A 24,458-nucleotide genomic window follows, 5' to 3' on the forward strand; every position below is an offset into this window, starting at 1 on the left:
GGAACTCACTGCCTGAAAGGGTGGTAGAGGCAGGAACCCTCACAACATTCACGAAGCATTTAGATGAGCGCTTGAAACGCCATAGCATACAAGGCTACGGACCCAAGTGCTGGAAAATGGGATTAGAATAGATGGGGCTTGATGGCCGGTGCGGACACGATGGGCCGAAGGGCCTCTTTCTGTGCTGTATAACTCTGTGACCAAACTTTTGGTCAGCTGTCCTAATATCTCCTTATGTGGCGCGGGGTTGGGTTTTGTTTGATAACGCTCCTTGGGACGCTTTACTGCGCGGTATAAATACTTGTTGCTGTGACCGGCTGTGTTTCTTTTGGCGTGATGTATAACGAGCTGTGTTTCCTTGAACTGGTCCAAGCAAGGAAGTGAGAGAAGGGAAGTGCAGTTGTGTGGGATGGGGGAATACCCAATGGAGCACGAGCCACAGAGGGAGCCTTGTAAAACCAACATGTACACCGGTTGTGGAATTTCCTGTCGTCCACTTCAGACTCCTTTGGGTTACATTTGCGGCAACCGCGCCGTTGTGAATCCTCCTTTCCCCGATCATCCACAGCTAAGCAGCGAGAGCCGTATTTTGTGGGCTTGGAGGTTTTTGAAAAGGCTGTTCCAGCCCTTTTGCCGAATTGGTAGATTAAATCCTAAATCCCAGCACTGAGATCTGTTCGCGTCAGCAGCTTGAAATATATGCAGATTGATTGAGAACCAGTATTTGAACTTGCGCCCGGTCGTGTAGCGGTTACAATCCTGGATTGGCATCTCAGGGGTTGAGAGTGAATCCCCCCACAGCAAGTTCGAGCATTGAACTCTGACATGAATCAGTCATTCATGCAAGAAAGACTCCTGAAATAATACTGAGCGGCCTACGGGTGGTGCTGTCCAGGGAGAGTATAAATACTCGGGCATGGGCCCAGCTTGCGCAGGGACATCCTTAATAGGAACTAGTGAAGGACACAGCTAGACCTCCAAAAGGACATAGACAGGCGAAGTGAGTGGGCAGAGATTTGGCAGATGGAATATAATGTTGGAAACTGTGAGGTTATGCACTTTGGCAGAAAAAAATCAAAGAGCAAGTTAGTATCTAAATGGAGAGAAACTGCAAAGTGCTACAGTACAAAGGGATCTGGGGGTCCTGGTGCATGAAACACGGAAGGTTAGTATACAGGTACAGCAGGTGATCAGGAAGGCCAATGGAATTTTGGCTTTTATTGCAAGGGGGATGGAGTATAAAAGCAGGGAAGTCTTGCTGCAGTTATACAGGGTATTGGTGAGGCCACACCTGAAATATTGCGTACAGTTTTGGTTTCCATATTTAAGAAAAGATATACTTGCTCTCGAGGCAGTTCAGAGAAGGTTCACTCGGTTGATTCCGGAGATGAGGGGGTTGACTTATGAGGAAAGGTTGAGTAGGTTGGGCCTCTACTCATTGGAATTCAGAAAAATGAGAGGCGATCTTATCGAAACATATAAGATTGTGAGGGGGCTTGATCGGGTGGATGCGGGGAGGATGTTTCCACTGATGGGTGAGACTAGAACTAGGGGGCATAATCTTAGAATAAGGGGCTGCCCTTTCAAAACTGAGATGAGGAGAAACTTCTTCACTCAGAGGGTAGTAAATCTATGGAATTTGCTACCCCAGAGAGCTGTGGAAGCGGCGACATTAAATAAATTTAAAACGGAGATAGACAGTTTCCTAGCTGATAAGGGAATTAGGGGTTACGGGGAGCGGGCAGGGAAGTGGACGTGAGTCTAGGTTCGGATCAGCCATGATCCTATTGAATGGCGGAGCAGGCCCGAGGGGCTGTATGGCCTACTCCTGCTCCTACTTCTTATGTTCTTATGTTCCATGTTGTAAAACAGTTGATTAACGTTTTGTTTAACGCTTAGACCAAGTGCCTCGTAGTTTTCTTGCGTCAATCTCAATAAATCTGCTAATGTGGGACACACGGGAACAGGAGGAGGCCATTCAGCCCCTCGAGCCTCTGCCGCCATTCTGTTAACAAGAATTGGGAGCAGGAGTCGGCCATTCTGCCTTCGAGCCTGCTCCGCCATTCAATAAGATCATGGCTGATCTTTGACCTCAACTCCACTTTCCCGCCCGATCCCCATATCCCTCGATTCCCCTCGAGTCCAAAAATCTATTGATCTCAATCTTGATCTCCGCAGCCCTCTGGGGTAGAAAGTTCCAAAGATTCACAATCCTCTGCGTGAAGAAATGTCTCCTCATCTCAGTCCTGAGTGGCCGACCCCTTATCCTGAGATTATGATCCCCTAGTTGTAGATGCTCCAGCCAGGGGTAACAGCCTCTCAGCATCTACCCTGTCCAGTCCTCCACGTTCGATCATGGCTGATCTGTGTCTCGGCTCCATCTACCTAAGAAAGGATATACTTGCCGTAGAGGGAGTGCAGCGAAGGTTCACCAGACTTGTGCTGGGATGGCAGGACTGTCGTATGAGGAGAGATTGGGCCGACTAGGCCTGTATTCACTAGAGTTTAGAAGAATGAGAGGGGATCTCATTGATACGTATAAAATTCTGACAGGGCTGGACAGACTGGATGCAGGGAGGATGTTCCCCCTGGCTGGGGGGGGTCTAGAACGAGGGGTCACAGTCTCAGGATACGGGGTAGGACATTTAGGACTGAGATGAGGAGAAATTCAGAGGGTGGTGGTCCTGTGGAATTCTCGACCACAGAATGCTGTGGAGGCCAAGTCACTGAATACATTGAAGAAGGAGATCGATAGATTTCTAGACGCAAAAGGCATCAAGGGGTATGGGGAGAGAGCGGGAATATGGTATTGAAATAGAGGATCAGCCATGATCATATTGAATGGCGGAGCAGGCTCGAAGGGCCGAATGGCCGACTCCTGCTCCTATTTTCCTATGTTCCATACCTAACAAAAATCTATCATCTCAGTTTTGACATCAATTGAACCCCCCGCCCCCCACCTTGCCATTAACCCCTGGACAGCTAAGGGGAGACCAGGGTGCCCTCACGTACAATGGATCTCCACACAAAGCTGGGTTGGGCGTGTGTGTTGTGAGGAGGATGCCGAGAAACTCCAGTATGATTTGGACAAGTTGGGTGATTTGGCAGATGTATGGCAGATGCAGTATAATGTGGATAAATGCGAGGTTATCCACGATGGTGGCAAAAACAGGAAGGCAGATTATTATCTGAACGGCAATAGATTGGGAAAAGGGGAAGTGCAACGAGACCTGGGTGTCCTTGTGCACCAGTCGCTGAAGGTAAGCATGCAGGTGCAGCAGGCGGTTAAGAAGGCAAATGGTATGTTGGCCTTCATAGCAAGAGGATTCGAGTACAGGAACAAGGATGTCTTGCTGCAGTTGTACGGGCCTTGGTGAGACCGCACCTTGAGTATTGTGTGCAGTTTTGGTCGCCTTATCTGAGGAAGGATGTTCTTGCCATGGAGGGAGTGCAGTGAAGATTCACCAGACTGATACCTGGGATGGCAGGAATGACGTATGAGGAGAGATTGGGTCGATTGGGCTTGTACTCGCTGGAGTTTAGAAGAATGAGAGGGGATCTCATTGAAACGTATAAAATTCTAACAGGAGGGACATGATTGAGGTGTACAAAATTATGAGGGGCATAGATAGGATGGATACTGAGGAGCTTTTTCCCTTAGTAGAAGGGTCAATAACTAGGGGGCATAGATTCAAGGTAAAGGGCGGGAGGTTTAGAGGGGATTTGAGAGAGAACTTTTTCACCCAGAGGGTGGTTGGAGTCTGGAACTCACTGCCTGAAAGGGTTGTGGAGGCAGGAACCCTCACAACATTGAAGAAGCATTTGGATGAGCACTTGAAATGCCATAACATACAAGGCTACGGACCAAATGCTGGAATATGGGATTAGATTAGACAGGGCTTGATGGCCGGCACGGACACGATGGGCCGAAGGGCCTCTATCCGTGCTGTATAACTCTATGAGGACTAGACAGATTAAATGCAGGAAGGATGTTCCCGATGGCGGGGGAGTCCAGAACCAGGGGTCACAGTCTAAGGATAAGGGGTAAGCCATTTAGGACTGAGATGAGGAGGAATTTCTTCACCCAGAGTGTGGTGAACCTGTGGAATTCTCTAACACAGAAAGCAGTTGAGGCCAATTCATTAAATATATTCAAGAAGGAGTTCGATATATTTCTTAAGGCTAAAGGGATATGGGGAGAAGGCAGGGACAGGGTACTGAATGTGGATGATCAGCCATGATCTCATTGAATGGCGGAGCGGGCTCGAGGGGCCGAATGGCCTACTCCTGCTCCTATCTTCTATGTTTCTAAGTGCACGGCATGGTGTTGCTGTGAACAATGTTCCCGCCAAGGTGCGGCCGCCCGCTGGCTTTTACATTGTAAACGCCACACACGTGCAGAAATTTAAAATGGAGCGCGCGCCTTAAAAGAAAAAGGCTGCGCAGAACGAAGCGCAGCCTGCCAGGGGCAGCGGCTGTGATTGTGACTGCTCGTGTGATTCCTCTGCTGTGTCCGTTTAACCCAGTTTGTTACCGGCTTAGGTTTGTACTGGATGAAGCCCCGGCTGTGCCTGCTCCCTCCGCCCAGTACGTTAATTCGACACTGCGGGAGATGGAATATGTGGTAAGAACGAATTTCCTCTGGTGGCGGGTGCAGGGTGCTTGGTGGCGGGTGCAATCAGCATGAGCGCACAGTTCAAAAAAGGAAGAGTTGCCCTTGGCGATAACCTTTTTAGATTTCAGCACTGGGTGAACAATCATTTAATATTACGAAGCGGCTCCCACCGAAAATCGTTTCAATAATCAGCCATCGTAAAATGCTTAGAAAGTAGAAATGCAGCATGGCCAGTCTTCTGCTACGAGTAGCTATTTTTTAACTCATTCGCGGGATGTGACAAGGCCGGCATTTATTGCTCATCCCTAATTGAGAAGGCGGTGGTGAGCCGCCTTCTTGAACCGCTGCAGTCCGTGTGGTGAAGGTGCTCCCACAGCGCTGTTAGGGAGGGAGTTCCAGGATTTTGACCCAACGATGATGAAGGAACGGCCGATATATTTCTAAGTCAGGATGGTGTGTGACTCGGAGGGGAACTTGGAGGTGATGGAGTTCCATGCGCCTGCTGCCCTTGTCCTTCTAGGTGGAAGAGGTCGCGGGTTTGGGAGGTGCTGCCGAAGAAGCCTTGGCGAGTTGCTGCAGTGCATCTTGTAGATGGTACACACTGCAGCCACGGTGCGCCGGTGGTGGAGGGAGTGAATGTTTAAGGTGGTGGATGGGGTGCCGATCAAGCGGGCTGCTTTGTCCTGGATGGTGTCGAGCTTCTCGAGTGGTCAGCCTCTCAGCATCTACCCTGTCCAGTCCTCCACGTTCGATCATGGCTGATCTGTGTCTCGGCTCCGTCTACCTAAGAAAGGATATACTTGCCATAGAGGGAGTGCAGCGAAGGTTCACCAGACTGGTGCTGGGATGGCAGGACTGTCGTATGAGGAGAGATTGGGCCGACTAGGCCTGTATTCACTAGAGTTTAGAAGAATGAGAGGGGATCTCATTGAAACGTGTAAAATTCTGACAGGGCTAGACAGACTGGATGCAGGGAGGATGTTACCCCTGGCTGGGGGGGGTCTAGAACGAGGGGTCACAGTCTCAGGATACGGGGTAGGACATTTAGGACTGAGATGAGGAGAAATTTCTTCACTCAGAGGGAGGTGAACCTGTGGAATTCTCGACCACAGAAGGCTGTGGAGGCCAAGTCACTGAATATATTTAAGAAGGAGATCGATAGATTTCTAGACACAAAAGGCATCAAGGGGTATGGGGAGAGAGCGGGAATATGGTATTGAGATAGAGGATCAGCCATGATCGTATTGAATGGCGGAGCAGGCTCGAAGGGCCGAATGGCCTACTCCTGTTCTTATTTTCCTATGTTTCTACCTGCCTTGGTTCCTATGTTGTTGGAGCTGCACTCGTCCAGGCAAGTGGAGAGTATTCCATCACACTCCTGACGTGCCATTTACAATTTTGTACCTCTATCCCCTTGTCTTGCAGCCCTGTTTTAACTTGAAGCAGCGTTCAGGATTAACCTTTCCTAATTCCACTTGGTATCTTGATTTCATTGGAATGATATCCGGCCGGGCTCTATAACGGACGGACGATACACTCTGTCAGATTCTGCCCATGAGGTGAAGATGGAAATTTACCCCCAATTGTTTCTAAGCTTTCCTCACAACACTAAGGGAATCGAGGGATACGGGGATCGAGAACGTGGAGTTCAGGTAGAAGATCAGCCATGACCTGATTAAATGGTGGAGCAGGCTCGAGGGGCCGTATGGCCTACTCCTGCTCCTATTACTTACGTTATGTTTTTATAACTCAGGCCTCTTAAGGAGCAATTGCTTTCTGACTGTAAAGCAAAAGAAAATATCCAGATTTGAGACAGCTTTTCAAATAACGTCAGAGCATTGTCCACTTGTCAGCTGTGGCTCACTCTTGCCTCTGAGTCAGAAGGTTGTGGGTTCGAGTCCCACTCCAGAGACTTGAGCCCATAATCCGGGCTGACAATCCCAGTGCAGTACTGAGGGCGCGCCGCACTGTTGGAGGGGCAGCACTGAGGGAGCGCCGCACTGTTGGAAGGGCAGCAATGAGGGAGCGCTGCACTGTCGAAGGGGTGGCACTGAGGGAGCGCTGCACTGTCGGAGGGGCAGTACTGAGGGAGCGCCGCACTGTCGGAGGGGCGGTACTGAGGGAGCGCCGCACTGTCGGAGGGGCGGTACTGAGGGAGCGCCGCACTGTCAGAGGGGCGGTACTGAGGGAGCGCCGCACTGTCGGAGTGGCAGTACTGAGGGAGCGCAGTACTGAGGGAGCGCCGCACTTTCGCAGGGGCAGTACTGAGGGAGCGCCGCACTGTCGGAGGGGCGGTACTGAGGGAGCGCCGCACTGTCGGAGGGGCGGTACTGAGGGAGCGCCGCACTGTCGGAGGGGCAGTACTGAGGGAGCGCCACACTGTCGGAGGGGCAGTACTGAGGGAGCGCCGCACTGTCGGAGGGGCGGTACTGAGGGAGCGCCGCACTGTCGGAGGGGCGGTACTGAGGGAGCGCCGCACTGTCGGAGGGGCAGTACTGAGGGAGCGCCACACTGTCGGAGGGGCAGTACTGAGGGAGCGCCGCACTGTCGGAGGGGCGGTACTGAGGGAGCGCCGCACTGTCGGAGGGGCAGTACTGAGGGAGCGCCGCACTGTCGGAGGGGCCGTCTTTCGGATGAGACGTTAAACCGAGGCCCCATCTGCCCTCAGGTGGATGTAAAAGATCCCACGGCCACTATTGGAAGAAGAGCAGGGGGAGTTCTCCCCGGTGTCCTGGGGCCAATATTTATCCCTCAACCAACATCACTAAAACAGATGATCCGGTCATTATCACATTGCTGTTTGTGGGAGCTTGCTGTGCGCAAATTGGCTGCCGCGTTTCCTACATTACAACAGTGACGACAAAAAGTACTTCATTGGGACGTCCGGTGGTCGTGAAAGGCGCTATAGAAATGCAAGTCTTTCTTTTTACCTGGTGCTGCCCCACTATGGGCCTTGCGTAGCTATGTCGGTTTTTTAAACAAAAGTCACGTCAGTCACTCTGGGATATGAACGGCATCGCGTCACAATGCAGTGGGCATGGAGATTCCCAGCTGTCTCGCTTGCATCAAATGTTTATCTTCCTGCTTACACAGCCTCCCGAGTGGGCCTTTCCCACCCATTCCTCCCCGTCAGCCCACACCCATAGTAGCATGAACCTCATGCCCATGGTGCTTACAAGAGGCCTTTCAATTGTTTCCCAATCTCTCCCCCCGCCCCTCCCTTTCCTAAATAACTTAGCTACATGATTTTGTATCTACAGTATTGCCTTTGTTACCTCTAGACTTGACTCTTCCAACTCACTCCTGGCTGGCCTCCCATCTTGCATCCTACTTGAGGTCATCCAAAACTAGTGGTTAGCACTGTTGCCTCACAGCGGCAGGGACCCGGGTTCAAATCCGGCCTCGGGTGACTGTCTGTGTGGAGTTTGCACATTCTCCCCATGTTTGCGTGGGTTTCCTCCGGGTGCTCCGGTTTCCTCCCACAGTCCAAAGATGTGCGGGTTAGGTTGATTGGCCATGATAAAAATTGGCCCTTAGTGTTAGGGGGGATTAAATATGTGGGGTTACGGGGATAGGGCTTGGGTGGGATGGCTGTCGGTGTAGGGACCGGGTGCTAGGGTTTGGATGATCAGCCATGATCTCGTTGAATGGCGGAGCAGGCTCGAAGGGCCGAATGGCCTACTCCTGCTCCTAGTTTCTATGTTCTGCTGCCCGTGTCCTAACTTTCACGAAGACCCGTTCACCCATCACCCCCTGTGCTCGCTGACCTACATTGGCAATTTTAAACCTTGATTTTAAAATTCTCATCCTTGTTTTCAAATCCTTCTATGACCCTCGCCCCCTCCCTATCTCTGTAACCTCCTCCAGCCCCACAACCATCCGAGATCTCGGCGCTCCTCTAATCCTGGCCTCTTGAGCATCCCCCCGATTGAGCATCCATCACTCCACCATTGGCGGCCGTGCCTTCAGCTGCCGAGGCCGAAAGCTCTGGAATTCCCTCCCTAAACCTCTCCGCCTCTCTCTCCTCCTTTAAGACACTCCTTAAAACCCACCTCTTTGACTAAGCTTTTGGTCACCTGTCCTAATATCTCCTTATGTGGCTCGGTGTCAAATTTTGTCTGATAATCGCTCCTGTGAAGCACCTTGGGACGTTTTACTATGTTAAAAGGCGCTATATAAATGCACGTTGTCGGGGGACTTTGTTGTGGAGTTTGCTGTGTCACTTTTCAGGCCAATACAAACAAAATGTTCTGTCATTTTTTTGGTGCGCTGTCCCTTTAACGGGCTGCGCGGCCCACTCAAACGTTCGCGCCTGCGGGGTTTCTTATGTTGAAAAGCCAGCAAACGGTAGCATAGTGTTTGACATGAATCAGTCATTCATGAAAGAAAGACTTCTGAAATAATACTGAGCGGCCTGCGGGTGGCGCTGTCCAGGGAGAGTATAAATACTCGGACACGGGCCCAGCTTGCGCAGGACATTCTTAACAGGAACTAGTGAAGGACACAACTAGACCTCCATGTTGTAAAACAGTTGATTAAAGCTTTGTTTAACGCTTAGACCAAGTGCCTAGCAGTTCTCTTACGTCAGTGTTCATGTTACCGGACGAGTAACCCGGAGACGCAAGTTCCAAACCCACCACCGCTATTTGTGAATTTGAATTCTGTGAATTAAATAAATCTGGAATTAAAAAGCCCGTATCAGTAATGGTGACCGTGAAGCTGCCGGATTGTCATAAAAACCCAACTGGTTCACTAATGTCGCTTTAGGGATGGAAACCTGCCGTCCTTACCTGGTCTTTGCCGATACGTGACTCTAATACCACGCCAAACTCTTAAGTCATAGAGTCATAATGACACAGAAGGAGGCCGTTCGGCCCATCGAGTCCGTGCCGGCTCTCTGTAGAGCGATCCAGTCAGTCCCATTCCCCCGCTCTATCCCCGTAGCCCTGCAAGTTTATTTCCCTCAAGTGCCTATCCAGTCTCCCCTTGAAAACATTTAGTGTCTCCACTTCCACCACTTCCGTCGGCAGCGAGTTCCAGGTCCTCACCACTCGCTGCGTAAAAAAGTTTTTCCTCGCGTTCCCCCCCCCTGTATCTCCTGCCCAAAACCTTAAATCTGTGTCCCCTAGTCCTTGTACCATCAACTAGTGGGAACAGCCTTTCCCCGTCTAGCCTATCCAAACCCGTCATAATCTTGTACACCTCGATCAAATCACCCCGCGACCTCCTTTGCTCTAATGAAAACAAATCCGGCTTCTCCAACCTGTCCTTGTAGCTAAGATCCCCCATCCCCGGAACCATTCTGGTAAATCTCCTCCGCACCCTCTCAAGGGCCTTCACATCCTTCCTAAAGTGTGGTGACCAGAACTGGACGCAATACTCCAGTTGTGGCCTAACCAGCACTTTATAAAGATTCAGCATAACTTCTCTACTTTTGTACTCAATACCTCTATTTATGAAGCCCAAGATCCCATATGCTTTGCTAACCACTCTCTCAATATGTCCCGCCACCTTCAGGGACCTATGCGCATTAACTCCCAGGTCCCTGTGTCCCTGCACACTCTTTAAAACTGCGCCATTAAGTGTATATTGCCTCTCCCTGGTCCTTCTGCCCTCTGAAGTAGACCAAGCGAGCCATTCAGTTGTCACCACTGAGGGCAATTAGGGATGGGCAATAAATGCCGGCCTTGCCAGCGCCGCCCACATCCTGTGAATGAATACATTTATTAAAAAAAAGGCCACTGCCCTAAATGAAGCGCATAAAAGCTTGGTGCTGTTTTGATTTCATTCTCCCTTTCAATTTCTCCTCCCTCCTGGTATAGGTCCTCCTCTCCGTTCCGCCTCAACGTACCAAGCAGCTGGCTGGCTGATTGGGATGTGCACAGTAACACAATGATTTTTCCTCTTGAATCTTTGCTCTTCCTCCCTGCGTGGAAGTCCTGCCGATCAATAACCATGACCCAGTTAGGACTCGAGGGAGCCCGGTTTTTCCGCCAATGTATCCTGCTAATGTTTGTTAATTGGGCTGCCCTGCACTTGATTGTTTCCGCAACCTGTGCCAGTCACATCGCCAGTCTGTCAATTAAAATGTTTTTTTTTCTTAAGGGCTATGCTCCTTCCACGGCTTCGCACCCCCCCCTCCCTATCTCTCTTCACCAGACTGATACCTGGGATGGCAGGAATGGCGTATGAGGAGAGATTGGGTCGATTGGGCTTGTACTCGCTGGAGTTTAGAAGAATGAGAGGGGATCTCATTGAAACTTATAAAATTCTAACAGGACTAGACAGACTAGATGCAGGAAGGATGTTCCCGATGGCAGGGGAGTCCTGGGTGTCCTTGTGCACCAGTCGCTGAAGGTAAGCATGCAGGTGCAGCAGGCGGTTAAGAAGTCAAATGGTATGTTGGCCTTCGTAGCGAGAGGGTTCGAGTACAGGAGCAAGGATGTCTTGCTGCAGGGCCTTGGTGAGACCACACCTTGAGTATTGTGTGCAGTTTTGGTCGCCTTATCTGAGGAAGGACGTTCTTGCCATGGAGGGAGTGCAGCGAAGATTCACCAGGCTGATACCTGGGATGGCGGAAATGACGTATGAGGAGAGATTCGGTCGATTGGGCTTATACTCGCTGGAGTTTAGAAGAATGAGAGGGGATCTCATTGAAACTTATAAAATTCTAACAGGACTAGACAGACTAGATGCAGGAAGGATGTTCCCGATGGCGGGGGAGTCCAGAACCAGGGGTCACAGTCTAAGGATAAGGGGTAAGCCATTTAGGACAGAAATGAGGTGGAATTTCTTCACCCAGAGAGTGGTGAACCTGTGGAATTCTCTACCACAGAAGGCAGTAGAGGCCAATTCATTAAATATATTCAAGACGGAGTTGGATATATTTCTTAAGGCTAAAGGGATCAAGGGATATGGGGAGAAAGCAGGGACAGGGTACTGAATTTGGATGATCAGCCATGATCTCATTAAATGGCAGAGCAGGCTCGAGGGGCCGAATGGCCGACTCCTGCTCCTATCTTCTATGTTTCTCTAACCTCCTCCAGCCCTACAACCCACCGGGATCTCTGCGCTCAACCAATTCTGGCCTCTTGAACATCCCCGATTTTCATTGGTGGCCGTGCCTTCAGCTACCTCAGTCCTAAGCTCTGGAATTCCCTCCCTAAACCTCTCCGCCTCTCCTCAAGATGCTCCTTAAAACCGACCTCTTTGACCCAGCTTTTGGTCGCCTGTCCTAATATCTCCTTATGTGGCTCTGTGTCGAATTCTGTCTGATAATCGCTCCTGTGAAGCACCTTGGGACGTTTTACTACGTTAAAGGCGCTATATAAATGCACGTTGTTGTTGTTGAGAGATGACTAGAATGAGGGAATTACACACAATACTTTCTCATCCCAGCCTCTAGTGTCAGCATCGAGCTCGCAGAGGTTAGGAAAAGCAGTCAGATGCGGAGTAAAGGTTTTCCACACTGCCCCCCCAGCAAAGTAACTCAGCCCAGACCACAGGCACTGTGATATTTGCAATTTCTCATCGGTTCTCCTGCAAAAAAAAAAAAGACTTGCATTTACCAGCGCCTTTCACAACCTCAGGACGTCCCAATAGCACTTTACAGCCAATTAAGTAGTTTTGAAGTGTAGTCACTGTTGTAATGTAGGAACAGGACAACCAATTTGCACACAGCAAGCTCCCACAAACTGCAATGTGATAATGACCAGATAGAAACATAGAAGGTAGGAGTAGGCCATTCGGCCCCTCGAGCCTGCTCCGCCATTCAATGCGATCATGGCTGATCATCCAAATTCAGTACCCTGTCCCTGCTTTCTCCCCATATCCCTTGATCCCTTTAGCCTTACGAAATATATCTAACTCCTTCTTGAATATATTTAATGAATTGGCCTCTACTGCCTTCTGTGGTAGAGAATTCCACAGGTTCACCTCCTCCTCATCTCTGTCCTAAATGGCTTACCCCTTATCCTTAGACTGTGACCCCTGGTTCTGGACTCCCCCGCCATCGGGAACATCCTTCCTGCATCTAGTCTGTCCAGTCCTGTTAGAATTTTATAAGTTTCAATGAGATCCCCTCATTCTTCTAAACTCCAGCGAGTATAAGCCTAATCGACCCAATCTCTCCTCATACGTCATTCCTGCCATCCCAGGTATCAGCCTGGTGAATCTTCGCTGCACTCCTTCCATGGCAAGAACATCCTTCCTCAGATAAGGCGACCAAAACTGCACACAATACTCAAGGTGTGGTCTCACCAAGGCCCTGTACAACTGCAGCAAGACGTCCTTGCTCCTGTACTTGAATCCTCTTGCTACGAAGGCCAACATACCATTTGCCTTCTTAACCGCCTGCTGCACCTGCATGCTTACCTTCAGCGACTGGTGCACAAGGACACCCAGGTCTCGTTGCACTTCCCCTTCTCCCAATCTATTGCCATTCAGATAATAATCTGCCGCCTTGTTTTTGACACCAAAGTGGATAACCTCGCATTTATCCACGTTATATTGCATCTGCCATGCTTCTGCCCAATCACCCAACCTGTCCAGATGATCTAGTGATGTTGGTTGAAGGATAAACATTGGGCTCAGGTTAGGAAGTAGATGGATTTTTACAAGATAAGGGAGTGAAGGGTTATGGGGAGCGGACGGGGAAGTAATTTTGAGCCCAAGATCAGCCATGATCTTATTGAATGGCGGAGCAGGCTCAAGGGGCCAAGTGGCCTATTCCTGCTCCTATTTCTTATGTTCTTGGTAGTGGCCATGGGATCTTTTATGTCCACCTGAGACGTGGCCTTGGTTTAAGGTCTCATCCGAAAGACAGAACCTCCGACAGTGCAGAGATCCCTCAGTACTACCCCTCCGACAGTGCGGCGCTCCCTCAGTACTGCCCCTCCGACAGTGCGGCGCTCCCTCAGTACTGCCCCTCCGACAGTGCGGCGCTCCTTCAGGACTGCCCCTCCGACAGTGCAGCGCTCCCTCAGTACTGCCCCTCCGACAGTGCAGTGCTCCCTCAGTACTGCCCCTCCGACAGTGCGGCGCTCCTTCAGGACTGCCCCTCCGACAGTGCAGCGCTCCCTCAGTACCGCCCCTCTGACAGTGCGGCGCTCCCTCAGTACCGCCCCTCCGACAGTGCGGCGCTCACTCAGTACCGCCCCTCCGACAGCGCGGTGCTCCCTCAGTACTGCCCCTCCGACAGTGCGGCGCTCCTTCAGGACTGCCCCTCCGACAGTGCAGCGCTCCCTCAGTACCGCCCCTCCAACAGTGCGGCGCTCCCTCAGTACCACACTGGGTGTGTCAGCCTAGATTTTTTTGCTCGAGTCTCTGGAGTTGGACTCCAACCCACTACCTTCTGACTCCGAGGCGAGAGTGCTGCCCCCTGAGCCAAAGCTGACCTCTGAATTAGGGGCAGCTTAGAGCACATACCTAGCTGGCTCGAAGCTGTTCCAATTCACGCTGATATAAGGTTCTCTCTTCCAGCAGAGAGACGCGCTCAGCGCAGCAACCTGGGCTGGATTTGAAGGCTTCTCGTGCAAGCGAAAGGCGCAGTATCCAATCCATTGGAATATAAAAATAGGGAGGTATTGCTTCAGTTGTACAAGGTATTGGTGAGACCGCACCTGGAATACCGCGTACAGTTTTGGTGTCCATACTTAAGAAAGGACATACTTGCTCTCGAGTCAGTACAAAGAAGGTTCACTCGGTTAATCCCGGGGATGAGGGGATGGACATATGAGGAGAGGTTGAGTAGATTGGGACTCTACTCATTGGAGTTCAGAAGAATGAGAGGCGATCTTATTGAAACATATAAGATTGTGAAGGGGTTGGATCGGGTGGATGCGGGGAGGATGTTCCCGATGATGGGTGAAACTAGAACTAGGGGGCATAGTCTTAGAATAAGGGGCTGCTCTTTCAAAACTGAGATGAGGAGAAACTACGTCACTCAGAGGGTGGCAGGTCCATGGAATATGCTGCCCCAAAAAGCTGCAGAAGCTACATCATTACATAAATTTAAAACAGAAATAAACAGTTTCCTAGAAGTAAAGGGAATTAAGGGTTACGGGGAGAGGGCAGGAATTTGGAAATGAGTCTAGGTTCGGATCGGTCACGGCCCTGTGGGTAGCGGAGCGGGCCCAGGGGCCGTGTAGCCTGATCCTGCTCCTATTTCGTGTGTCTAATTCTGTTAGATTCAGGAGATGGTTCTGTGATAGTGGATTGGCGGTTAGGATCAGATCAGCCATGATCTTATTGAATGGCGGAGCAGGCTCGAGGGGCCGATTGGCCTACTCCTGCTCCTATTTCTTATGTTCTTATTCCACCTTTCACTAGCTATTGAAACAAGGAAAAACAGAAAAATAAAGTGTTAGGGTGAAAGCGACTTACTCGGGTGTGGCCAGGACTGGGGTATTTTAGCGATGAGGAAAGATTGGAGAGGCCGGGGTTGTTTTCTTTGGAACAGAGGAGACTGAGGGGAGATTTAATTGAGGTGGATAGAAAGGACCTATTTCCCTTAGCAGAGGGGTCAATAACCAGGGGGCAGAGAGTTAAAATAATTGGTGGAAGGATTAGAGGGGAGTTGAGGAGAACTTTCCTCACCCAGAGGGTGGTGGGGGTCTGGAACTCACTGCCTGAAAGGGTGGAAGAGGCAGAAACCCTCACCGCGTTTAAGAAGTACTTGGATATGCACTTGAAGTGCCGTAACCTACAGGGCTACGGATCAAGTGCTGGGAAAGTGGGATTAGGCCGGACAGCGCGCACACGATGGGCCGAATGGCCTCCTCCTGTGGCGTGAATGTCTATGATCCTGAAGATTTTTTAAAGGGGTGCTCACTGCTCACATCATTTGTTTTTTTTTATAGTCTCTTTCTTCCTGATGTTTTGAGAAGTTGCTGAACAGGTTTTTCAGACACGTGAACACTTGTTTTGACTATGCCTCCTCGAACACACACACACGCACGTTTCGTTTCGGCACTTTCAAGCTAAGCCGCCTCATTCGTTGTAAGTGTCTGCACTCGGTGACACAGACACAGTTGCCTCTTCCCGCATTGCTGCCGATCTCCAAGTTTTCACGTCCACAGTAGCCTGTGGGTATTTTGCCTGAGCCTCTGATTCAGGTCTGTTACCACAGGCCTCGGCACGGCGTGAGGCGCAGTCTTTTTTTAAATAATCGGTATTAGAATTGCTGGTCTTGTATTTCCAGCACTGATCGTGTCCTCAATACATTTCTTCCCAGTTTTATTTTGAATTTGTTGGGGGTCGCGGGCTGGGGGGACAACATTCACAGAATCACAGAAACCCCACAGTGCAGATAGAGGCCATTTCGGCCCATCGAGCCTGCACCGACACATATCCCACCCGATCCCCGTAACCCCTACACCAACACATAACCCACCCTATCCCCGTAACCCCACGTATTTAATCCCCCCTAACACTAAGGGTCAATTTATCATAGCCAATCATCCTAACCCGCACATCTTTGGACTGTGGGAGGAAACCGGAGCACCCGGAGAAAACCCACGCAAACACGGGGAGAATGTGCAAACTCCACACAGACAGTCACCCGAGGCCGGATTTGAACCCGGGTCCCTGGCGCTGTGAGGCAACAGTGCTAACCACTATGCCACCGTGCTGCCTGTTTCTGTGCTGTATAGCCTATGTAATTCTATTTAAGTACCCACTGGGGTTTTAATGATAGCAAAATACTGCAGATGCTGGAAATCCAAAATAACAACAGAAAATGCTGGAAAAACTCAGCAGGCCAGGCAACATCCGTGGAGAGAAATAGAGTCAACGTTTCGGGTGAAACGCCTTTGTCAAGACTAAAGAAGCACAGGAGATGAAATAGATTAAGAGGCCAGGCTGGGAGAGAACAAAAGAGAAGAGACATTAAGAGGTATTCAAAACGAGACGAGATGGTGATAGGACTAGTGGAGACAAAAGACAGCTCTAGATTAGGTGTGAAATGTGCAGGCAGAATGGGAGACAGCTGCCATGTGGGAGAGAGAAAAAAAAAGAAAGGGGGCGGGGGGGAGAAGGCCAAAACAAAGGTGTGGATAAAAAATATAAGTAAAAATGTAATAGGGGCCGAGGTTATGATCGGGGTTTTAATGAGACGTCGCCTTACTGCACAGCCGCTGCCGTGTCACTAGATTGTGTTGTACTTTGTTATACAGGAAACTTTCGATTTACCGGCACCTAAATAACCGGAAATCTCGGTTAACCGGCAAAATTCACGAGTAGGTTCAGGTAAGTTTTATTACTTGCCTTCCTCCATTTGTTGCTGTGCAAGGATGTGGCTGCAGCTGTTGCTAAGCTACAGAGACGCTTGCAACTTGTGGCCATTGTTCTGCACTTGTTGCTAAGCAACAGGGTTTGTTGCTTTATACGGAGCTCTCAGCTCCGTATCTTTTACTATAGCGTTCAGTTATCCGGAATTTTTGATGAACCGGCACCACGTCGGTCCCGTCCGTGCCGGATAAAGAAAAGTTTCCTGTAAGCACCTTGAGATGCTCTTGATGTAAAAAGGGGCTGCATAAATGCAATTTGCATTTCATGCCTGTCTCTTGGCCGTGCTTTTTAATCGTACTGTTCCCGTGCTCGTTCATGTGCCTCTGTTACCGCGGCACCCCATGAATGCGAGGAGATTTTTGGGGGACTGAAGATTATCCTCCAGTTTAGAGGAGGCTGTGGGGAAGGGTGGCCACTGCATTATGGAGGCGAATGGAAACTTCGCTCCTGTTTTGGTTTTGAAGATGGGTAGCAGAAGCTTGCATTTCCCTCGAATATAGAAGATTGAGGGGCGATCTGATGGAGGTGTTTAAAACAATAACAGGATTCGGTTGGGGTAGCTAGAGAGAAACTATTTCCTCTGGTGGAATCCAGGCATAACCATAAAATTAGAGCCAGGCCGTTCAGGAGCGTATTCAGGAAGCACTTCTTCACACAAAGGGTATTGGATTTTTGCTGGGTAAGGGTATCCAGGGATATGGGGCGAAGGAGATGGAGTTAAGATACAGGAAACTCTTTATTATCCGGGACCGGCGTAGTGCCAGTTTATCCAAAAGTCCGGATTACAGGGAGGTATAGTTAAAAGGTACGAGAGCTCCGTACACAGCAACAAATCCAGGCTTCCCTGTTGCTTAGCAACAGCTGCAGGAACTCCGGCCACAGACCAAGCGTCCCTGTTGCTTAGCAACAAGTGCACGAACTCCAGTTACACAGCCACAGATCCAGGAACTGCCACTAATATGAAGTAAAAGTTAACCTGAACCTACTCCTGAATTTTGCCGGTTAACAGAGATTTCCGGTTATTTAGGTGCCGGTAAATCGAGAGTTTCCTGTACAGATCGGCCATGATCTGATTGAATAGCAGAACAGGCTCGAGGGGCTGAATGGACACCTTCTGTTCCAAGGGGAAGGGTTTTGTCGGTTCTTCGTGCATTGCCACCGATACTGATGTAGGAATGAAAGAAAATGTAGGAGAAACCTAGATTGGGCAGAATTAGGGAAAAAACTAGCCCCCCCCCCCCACCTCTCCCTTTCCGATCCCAAGGGTCTTCAAGCCAAATGTCACCTTGGTTGACATAAGGCATTGATACTTGAGTGTACATGCAATGCTTTCTCACAAGTGGGGAGAAAAGACGGTTTCATAGGTGAGTGAAGGAGATGGGGGATAGTGGGATACGGGGGCACATGGGACTTGGACGACTTCTGAGGTGGAGGATAAAGACCGACACAGACTACATAGAAGATAGGAGCAGGAGTAGGCCATTCGGCCCCTCGAGCCTGCTCCGCCATTTAATGAGATCATGGCTGATCATCCAAATTCAGTACCCTGTCCCTGCCTTCTCTCCATACCCCTTGATCCCTTTAGCATTAAGAAATATAGCCAACTCCTTCTTGAATATATTTAATGAATTGGCCTCAACTGCCTTCTGTGGTAGAGAATTCCTTCACCACTCTCTGGGTGAAGAAATTCCTAATCATTTCTGTCCTAATTGGCCTACCCTATATCCTTAGACTGTGTCCCCTGGTTCTGGACTCCCCGACCATCGGGAACATCCTTCCTGCATCTAGTCTGTCCAGTCCTGTCAGAATTTTATAAGTTTCAATGAGATCACCTCTCATTCTTCTAAACTCAAGCGAGTATAAGCCCAATCGACCCAATCTCTCCTCATACGTCATTCCTGCCATCCCAGGTATCAGTCTGGTGAATCTTTGCTGAACTCCTTGGACTAGTCGGGCCCAAGCGCTGTTTCCTTGTTGTCATTTCTATATAATTCTTCCTTTCCCCCCAGTTATCCCCGGTGTCCTGGGGCCAATATTTATCCCTAACCAACGTCCAAAATAGAGATGATCTGGTCATTTATCACATTGCTGTTTGCGGGAGCTGCCGCGTTTCCTACATTACAACAGTGACCACACTTCAAAAAGTACTTTATTGGCTGTAAAGCGCTTTGTGACGTCCTGAGGTGGTGAAAGGCGCTGGGGAAATGCATGTCTTTTTAGTGTCCTCACATGACCACTTTCAGGCAATAGATTGGGAGAAGGGGAAGTGCAACAAGACCTGGGTGTCCTTGTGCACCAGTCGCTGAAGGTAAGCATGCAGGTGCAGCAGGCGATTAAGAAGGCAAATGGTATGTTGGCCTTCGTAGCGAGAGGGTTCGAGTACAGGAGCAAGGATGTCTTGCTGTAGTTGTACAGGGCCTTGGTGAGACCACATCTTGAGTAGTGTGTGCAGTTTTGGTCGCCTTATCTGAGGAAGGATGTTCTTGCCATGGAGGGAGTGCAGCGAAGATTCACCAGACTGATACCTGGGATGGCAGGAATGACGTATGAGGAGAGATTGGGTCGATTGGGCTTATATTCACTGGAGTTTAGAAGAATGAGAGGGGATCTCATTGAAACTTATAAAATTCTAACAGGACTAGACAGACTAGATGCAGGAAGGATGTTCCCGATGGCGGGGGAGTCCAGAACCAGGGGTCACAGTCTAAGGATAAGGGGTAAGCCATTTAGGACAGAAATGAGGAGGAATTTCTTCACCCAGAGAGTGGTGAACCTGTGGAATTCTCTACCACAGAAGGCAGTTGAGGCCAATTCATTAAATATATTCAAGAAGGAGTTAGATATATTTCTTAAGGCTAAAGAGATCAAGGGATATGGGGAGAAAGCAGGGACAGGGTACTGAATTTGGATGATCAGCCATGATCTCATTGAATGGCGGAGCAGGCTCGAGGGGCCGAATGGCCGACTCCTGCTCCTATCTTCTATGTTTCTATGTAAGATGGTGATCAGGAGCAGAAACCCCACCCCCCTTCCTATCCCAATGGTCTTAAATGTTACCTTGGTTGACATAAGCTAACTTAGTGCAAATTTGGATTAAACATACTTCAAGAAAAACTCAGAGCAGGTTTGTAGCTCCAGTCATGAAATGCAGTGGCCGGTTTGGTGAAATTTCTATGATTCTACTAAGAAGCAGGCCATTGTCTCCTAGTTCCTGTGGCAACACTGGCTCCTAATCATTGTTTATTCAATTCTCCATTCGCTGTCATGATTGATCAGGCTTGATAGTCATTTGTGGGACTGCACGCTGAACTCTAATAACCCTTTGTGTAAAAGAAAGAACATCGATCTAGATAGTGCCGTCATCATGTCCTCTGGATAGCTCAGTACGTTCCTGGCCAGTAGGTTACTTTTGAAGTGCAGTCACGTGTGGGCAGGCACGGCAGTCGCTTGGTGCACAGCAAGATCCCACAAACGGCAACTGAAACGCGTGACCCGTTCGTTTGTTTCTCCTGGCGTTTGGTGGCGGGCAGAATGTCGCCCGGGACGCCAGGGGAACCCCGCGCTCTTCTTTTGAGGAGTGCCGTTGGGAGACGGGAGCTGGGTTTAAGAACATAACAAGAATTAGGAGCAGGCCATACAGCCCCTCGAGCCTGCTCTGCCATTCAATAAGATCGTGGCTGATCGTCAACCTCAACTCCACTTTCCCGCCCGATTCCCATATCCCTTGATTCCCCTAGAGTCCAAAAATCTCTGGATCTCAGCCTTGAATATACTCAACGACTGAGCCTCCACAGCCCTCTGGGGTAGAGAATTCCAAAGATTCACCGCCCTCTGAGTGAAGAAATTCCTCCTCATCTCAGTCCAAAATGGCCGACCCCTTATCCTGAGACTGTGACCCCTGGTTCTGGACTCTCCAGCCAGGGGGGAAAGTGTGGTCACTGTTATAATGTGTAGGAAATGCGGCAGCCGATTTGCGCACAGCAAGCTCCCACAAACAGCACTGTGATAATGACCGGATCATCTGTTTTTAGTGATGTTGGTTGTGGGATAAATATTGGCCCCAGGACACCGGGGAGAACTCCCCCCTGCTCTTCTTCCAATAGTGGCCGTGGGATCAAGTATTCACAATTGCTTGATCAAATTTCAGCGGAGTAATCAGCCACTGCTCTATTGTGTCCGGCGGCAAAAATACTGTTGGGAGTGTGTGATACGCTTTAACCAATACAATTCACTGGTAAATGGGCCCTGTTTCTTCAATAATTTCAAACAGATTGTGTGTGTTAGGTGTCAGCCGTGGCTCAGTGGGCAGCACTCTCTCGCCTCTGAGTCAGAAGGTTGTGGGTTCAAGTCCCACTCCAGAGACTTGAGCACATAATCCAGGCCAACACTCCCAGTGCCAGTACTGAGGGAGCGCCGCACTGTCGGAGGGGCAGTACTGAGGGAGCGCCGCACTGTCGGAGGGGCAGTACTGAGGGAGCGCCGCACTGTCGGAGGGGCAGTACTGAGGGAGCGCCGCACTGTCGGAGGGACAGTACTGAGGGAGCACCGCACTGTCGGAGGGGCAGTACTAAGGGAGCGCCGCACTGTCGGAGGGGCAGTACTGAGGGAGCGCCGCACTGTGGGAGGGGCAGTACTGAGGGAGCGCCGCACTGTTGGAGGGGCAGTACTGAGGGAGCACCGCACTGTCGGAGGGGCAGTACTGAGGGAGCGCCGCACTGTCGGAGGGGCGGTACTGAGGGTGTGCTGCACTGTCGCAGAGGCAGTACTGAGGGAGCTCCGCACTGTCAGAGGGGCAGTACTGAGGGAGCACCACATTGTCCTCAACTGACATCACTAAAAACAGATGATCTGGTCATTATCACATTGCTGTTTGTGGGAGCTTGCTGTGCGCAAAATGGCTGCCGCGTTTCCCACATTACAACAGTGACCACACTTCAAAAAGTACTTCATTGGCTGTAAAGCGCTTTGGGACGTCCAGAGGTCGTGAAAGGCGCTATAGAAATGCAAGTCTGTCTGTCTTTTAAAGAGGCAGACTGGCTAGAAGAGGGACTATTTTCATTCAAAGTAAACCTATTTTTTTACAGAGATCTATAAAAATATACGCTTTGATGTGTTGAGGATGTAGAATTTTGGTATTGTGGTGGCGATGCTTTAGAACATAGCGTGATGTTCCATAGCATGACGCTCCCACAGTCTGCACTCTGGGATGCAACAGCAAAGGCTAAGAACGACTTCCATTTCTACAGCACTAATTGCACGCAGAGAAATGCATCGGCATTGTGGAGGGTGGTTAATTACAGGGACGTTAACTTTCATGATTTGGAACGCCTCTATCAAATCTCCTCTTAACCTGCTCTGCTCCACGGAGAACAACCCCAGCTTCTCCAGTCCATCCACGTAACTGAAGTCCCTCATCCCTGGAACCATTCTAGTAAATCTCCTCTGCACCCTCTCGAAAGCCCTTCACATAAGAACATGAGAAATAGGAGCAGGAATAGGCCACTCGAGCCTGCTCCACCAGTCAATAAGATCATGGCTGATCTTGGGCTCAAAGCCACTTTTCCGCCCGCTCCCCATAACCCTTCACTCCCTTATCTTGTAAAAATCTGCCTATCTCCGCCTTAAATGTATTTAATGACCCAGCCTCCACGGCTCTCCGGGGCAGGGAATTCCACAGATTTACGACCCTCTGAGAGAAGAAATTCCTCCTCATCTCAGTTCTAAAAGGGCGACCCTTTATTCTGAAACTGTGCCCCCGAGTTCTAGATTTCCCCACGAGGGGAAACATCCTCTCTGCATCTACCTTGTCGAGCCCCCTCAGTATCTTATATGTTTCAATAAGATCACCTCTCATTCTTCTAAACTCCACTGAGTATAGGCCCAGCCTACTCACATCCTTCCTAAAGTGCGGTGCCCAGAATTGGACACAAGACTCCAGCTGGGGCCGAACCAGTGTTTTATAAAGGTTTCGTATAACTTCCTTGCTTTTGTACTCTATGCCTCTATTTATAAACATAGAAGATAGGAGCAGGAGTAGGCCATTCGGCCCTTCAAGCCTGCTCCGCCATTCAACGAGATCATGGCTGATCATCCAAACCCTAGCACCCGGTCCCTACACCGACAGCCATCCCACACAAGCCCTATCCCCGTAACCCCACGTATTTAATCCCCCCTAACACTAAGGGCCAATTTTTATCATGGCCAATCAACCTAACCCGCACATCTTTGGACTGTGGGAGGAAACCGGAGCACCCGGAGGAAACCCACGCAAACACGGGGAGAATGTGCAAACTCCACACAGACAGTCACCCGAGGCCGGATTCGAACCCGGGTCCCTGGCGCTGTGAGGCAACAGTGCTAACCACTATGCCACCGCGCTGCCCGTAAAGCCCAGGATCCCATATGTTTCATTAACTGCTTTGTTGCGCTGTGCTGCCGCCTTCAAAGATTTGTGCACAAACATCTTCTATCTCGATTCCACTTTCCCGCCCTATCCCCATGCCATGGAGGTTCGTAGCACTGTTGCCTCAGTCGTGAATAAGCCCTAAATCAGATCACCGAGATCCGTTCCTGTCAGCTGCTTGCGATACATGGAAGTAAATGGGCCTGTGGATTTAAACTTCGTGAGTGGCTCCCCGGGCTAAATGGTATGCACCCTCGTGGCCCATGGCAACAGAAAAACTGGAATATTCCTGGTATGTGTAATGGTGGAGAGTAAATGGGTCTGATACAGACCTCCTGGGTTTGTCCTATGAAGAGAGATTGACTGGGCCGATACTCTCTGGAGTTTAGAAGAATGGGAGGTGATCTCATTGAAACATATCAGATTCTGAGGGGGATTGACAGGGTAGATGCTGAGAGGCTGTTTCCCCCTGGCTGGAGAGTCTAGAATTAGGGGGCACAGTCTCGGGATAAGGGGTCGGCCTTTTTAAAAAATGTATTCGTTCTTGGGATGTGGGCGTCACTGGCAAGGCCGGCATTTATTGCCCATCCCTAATCGCCCCTTGAGAAGGTGGTGGTGAGCCGCCGCCTTGAACCGCTGCAGTCTGTGTGGCGAAGGTACACAGTGCTGACTTTGAAGTCGAGGTTTCTTACAACTGAGAGGCTCGCTCGGCCATTTCAGAGGGCAGTTAAGAGTCAACCACATTGCTGTGGGTCTGGAGTCACACACAGGCCCAGACTGGGTAAGGACAGCAGATTTCCTCCCCGAAAGGGACATTATTGAACCAGATGGGTTTTTACGACAATCCCGATAGTTTCATGGTCACCATTGCTGACACTAGCATTTTTTTTAAATTCCAGATTTATTTAATTAACTGAATTTAAATTCCCCAGCTGCTGTACTGGGATTTACATAGAGGATAGGAGCAGGAGTAGGCCATTCGGCCCCTCGAGCCTGCTCCACCATTTAATGAGATCATGGCTGATCATCCAAATTCAGTACCCTGTCCCTGCTTTCTCCCCATATCCCTTGATCCCTTTAGCCTTAAGAAATATATCCAACTCCTTCTTGAATATATTTAATGAGTTGGCCTCAACTGCCTTCTGTGGTAGA

The 24,458-nt window shown here is 49.9% G+C and overlaps 1 protein-coding gene across 3 annotated transcripts in view; it reads left to right on the top strand.

The window, feature by feature from the left end:
* LOC147086575 (SHC-transforming protein 1-like) overlaps nucleotides 1–24,458 on the top strand; it is a 172,731-nt gene that overhangs the window by 18,615 nt on the left and 129,658 nt on the right. The window contains exon 1 of one of the 3 annotated variants that reach the window (XM_085978715.1): nucleotides 4,527–4,624. The exons of the other annotated variants lie outside the window; for them this stretch is intronic. Coding sequence (XP_085834841.1) covers nucleotides 4,613–4,624 — 12 coding nt within the window. The 5' untranslated portion in view covers nucleotides 4,527–4,612. Of the gene's footprint in view, nucleotides 1–4,526; nucleotides 4,625–24,458 lie in introns of those variants that run through there. 3 annotated transcript variants of the gene reach the window in all.

This window comes from Somniosus microcephalus, unplaced genomic scaffold (assembly GCF_052327205.1).
Source record: "Somniosus microcephalus isolate GS21.2 unplaced genomic scaffold, FLI_Smic_1.0 unresolved_chr7, whole genome shotgun sequence".
Classification (NCBI taxonomy): Eukaryota; Metazoa; Chordata; class Chondrichthyes; order Squaliformes; family Somniosidae; genus Somniosus; species Somniosus microcephalus.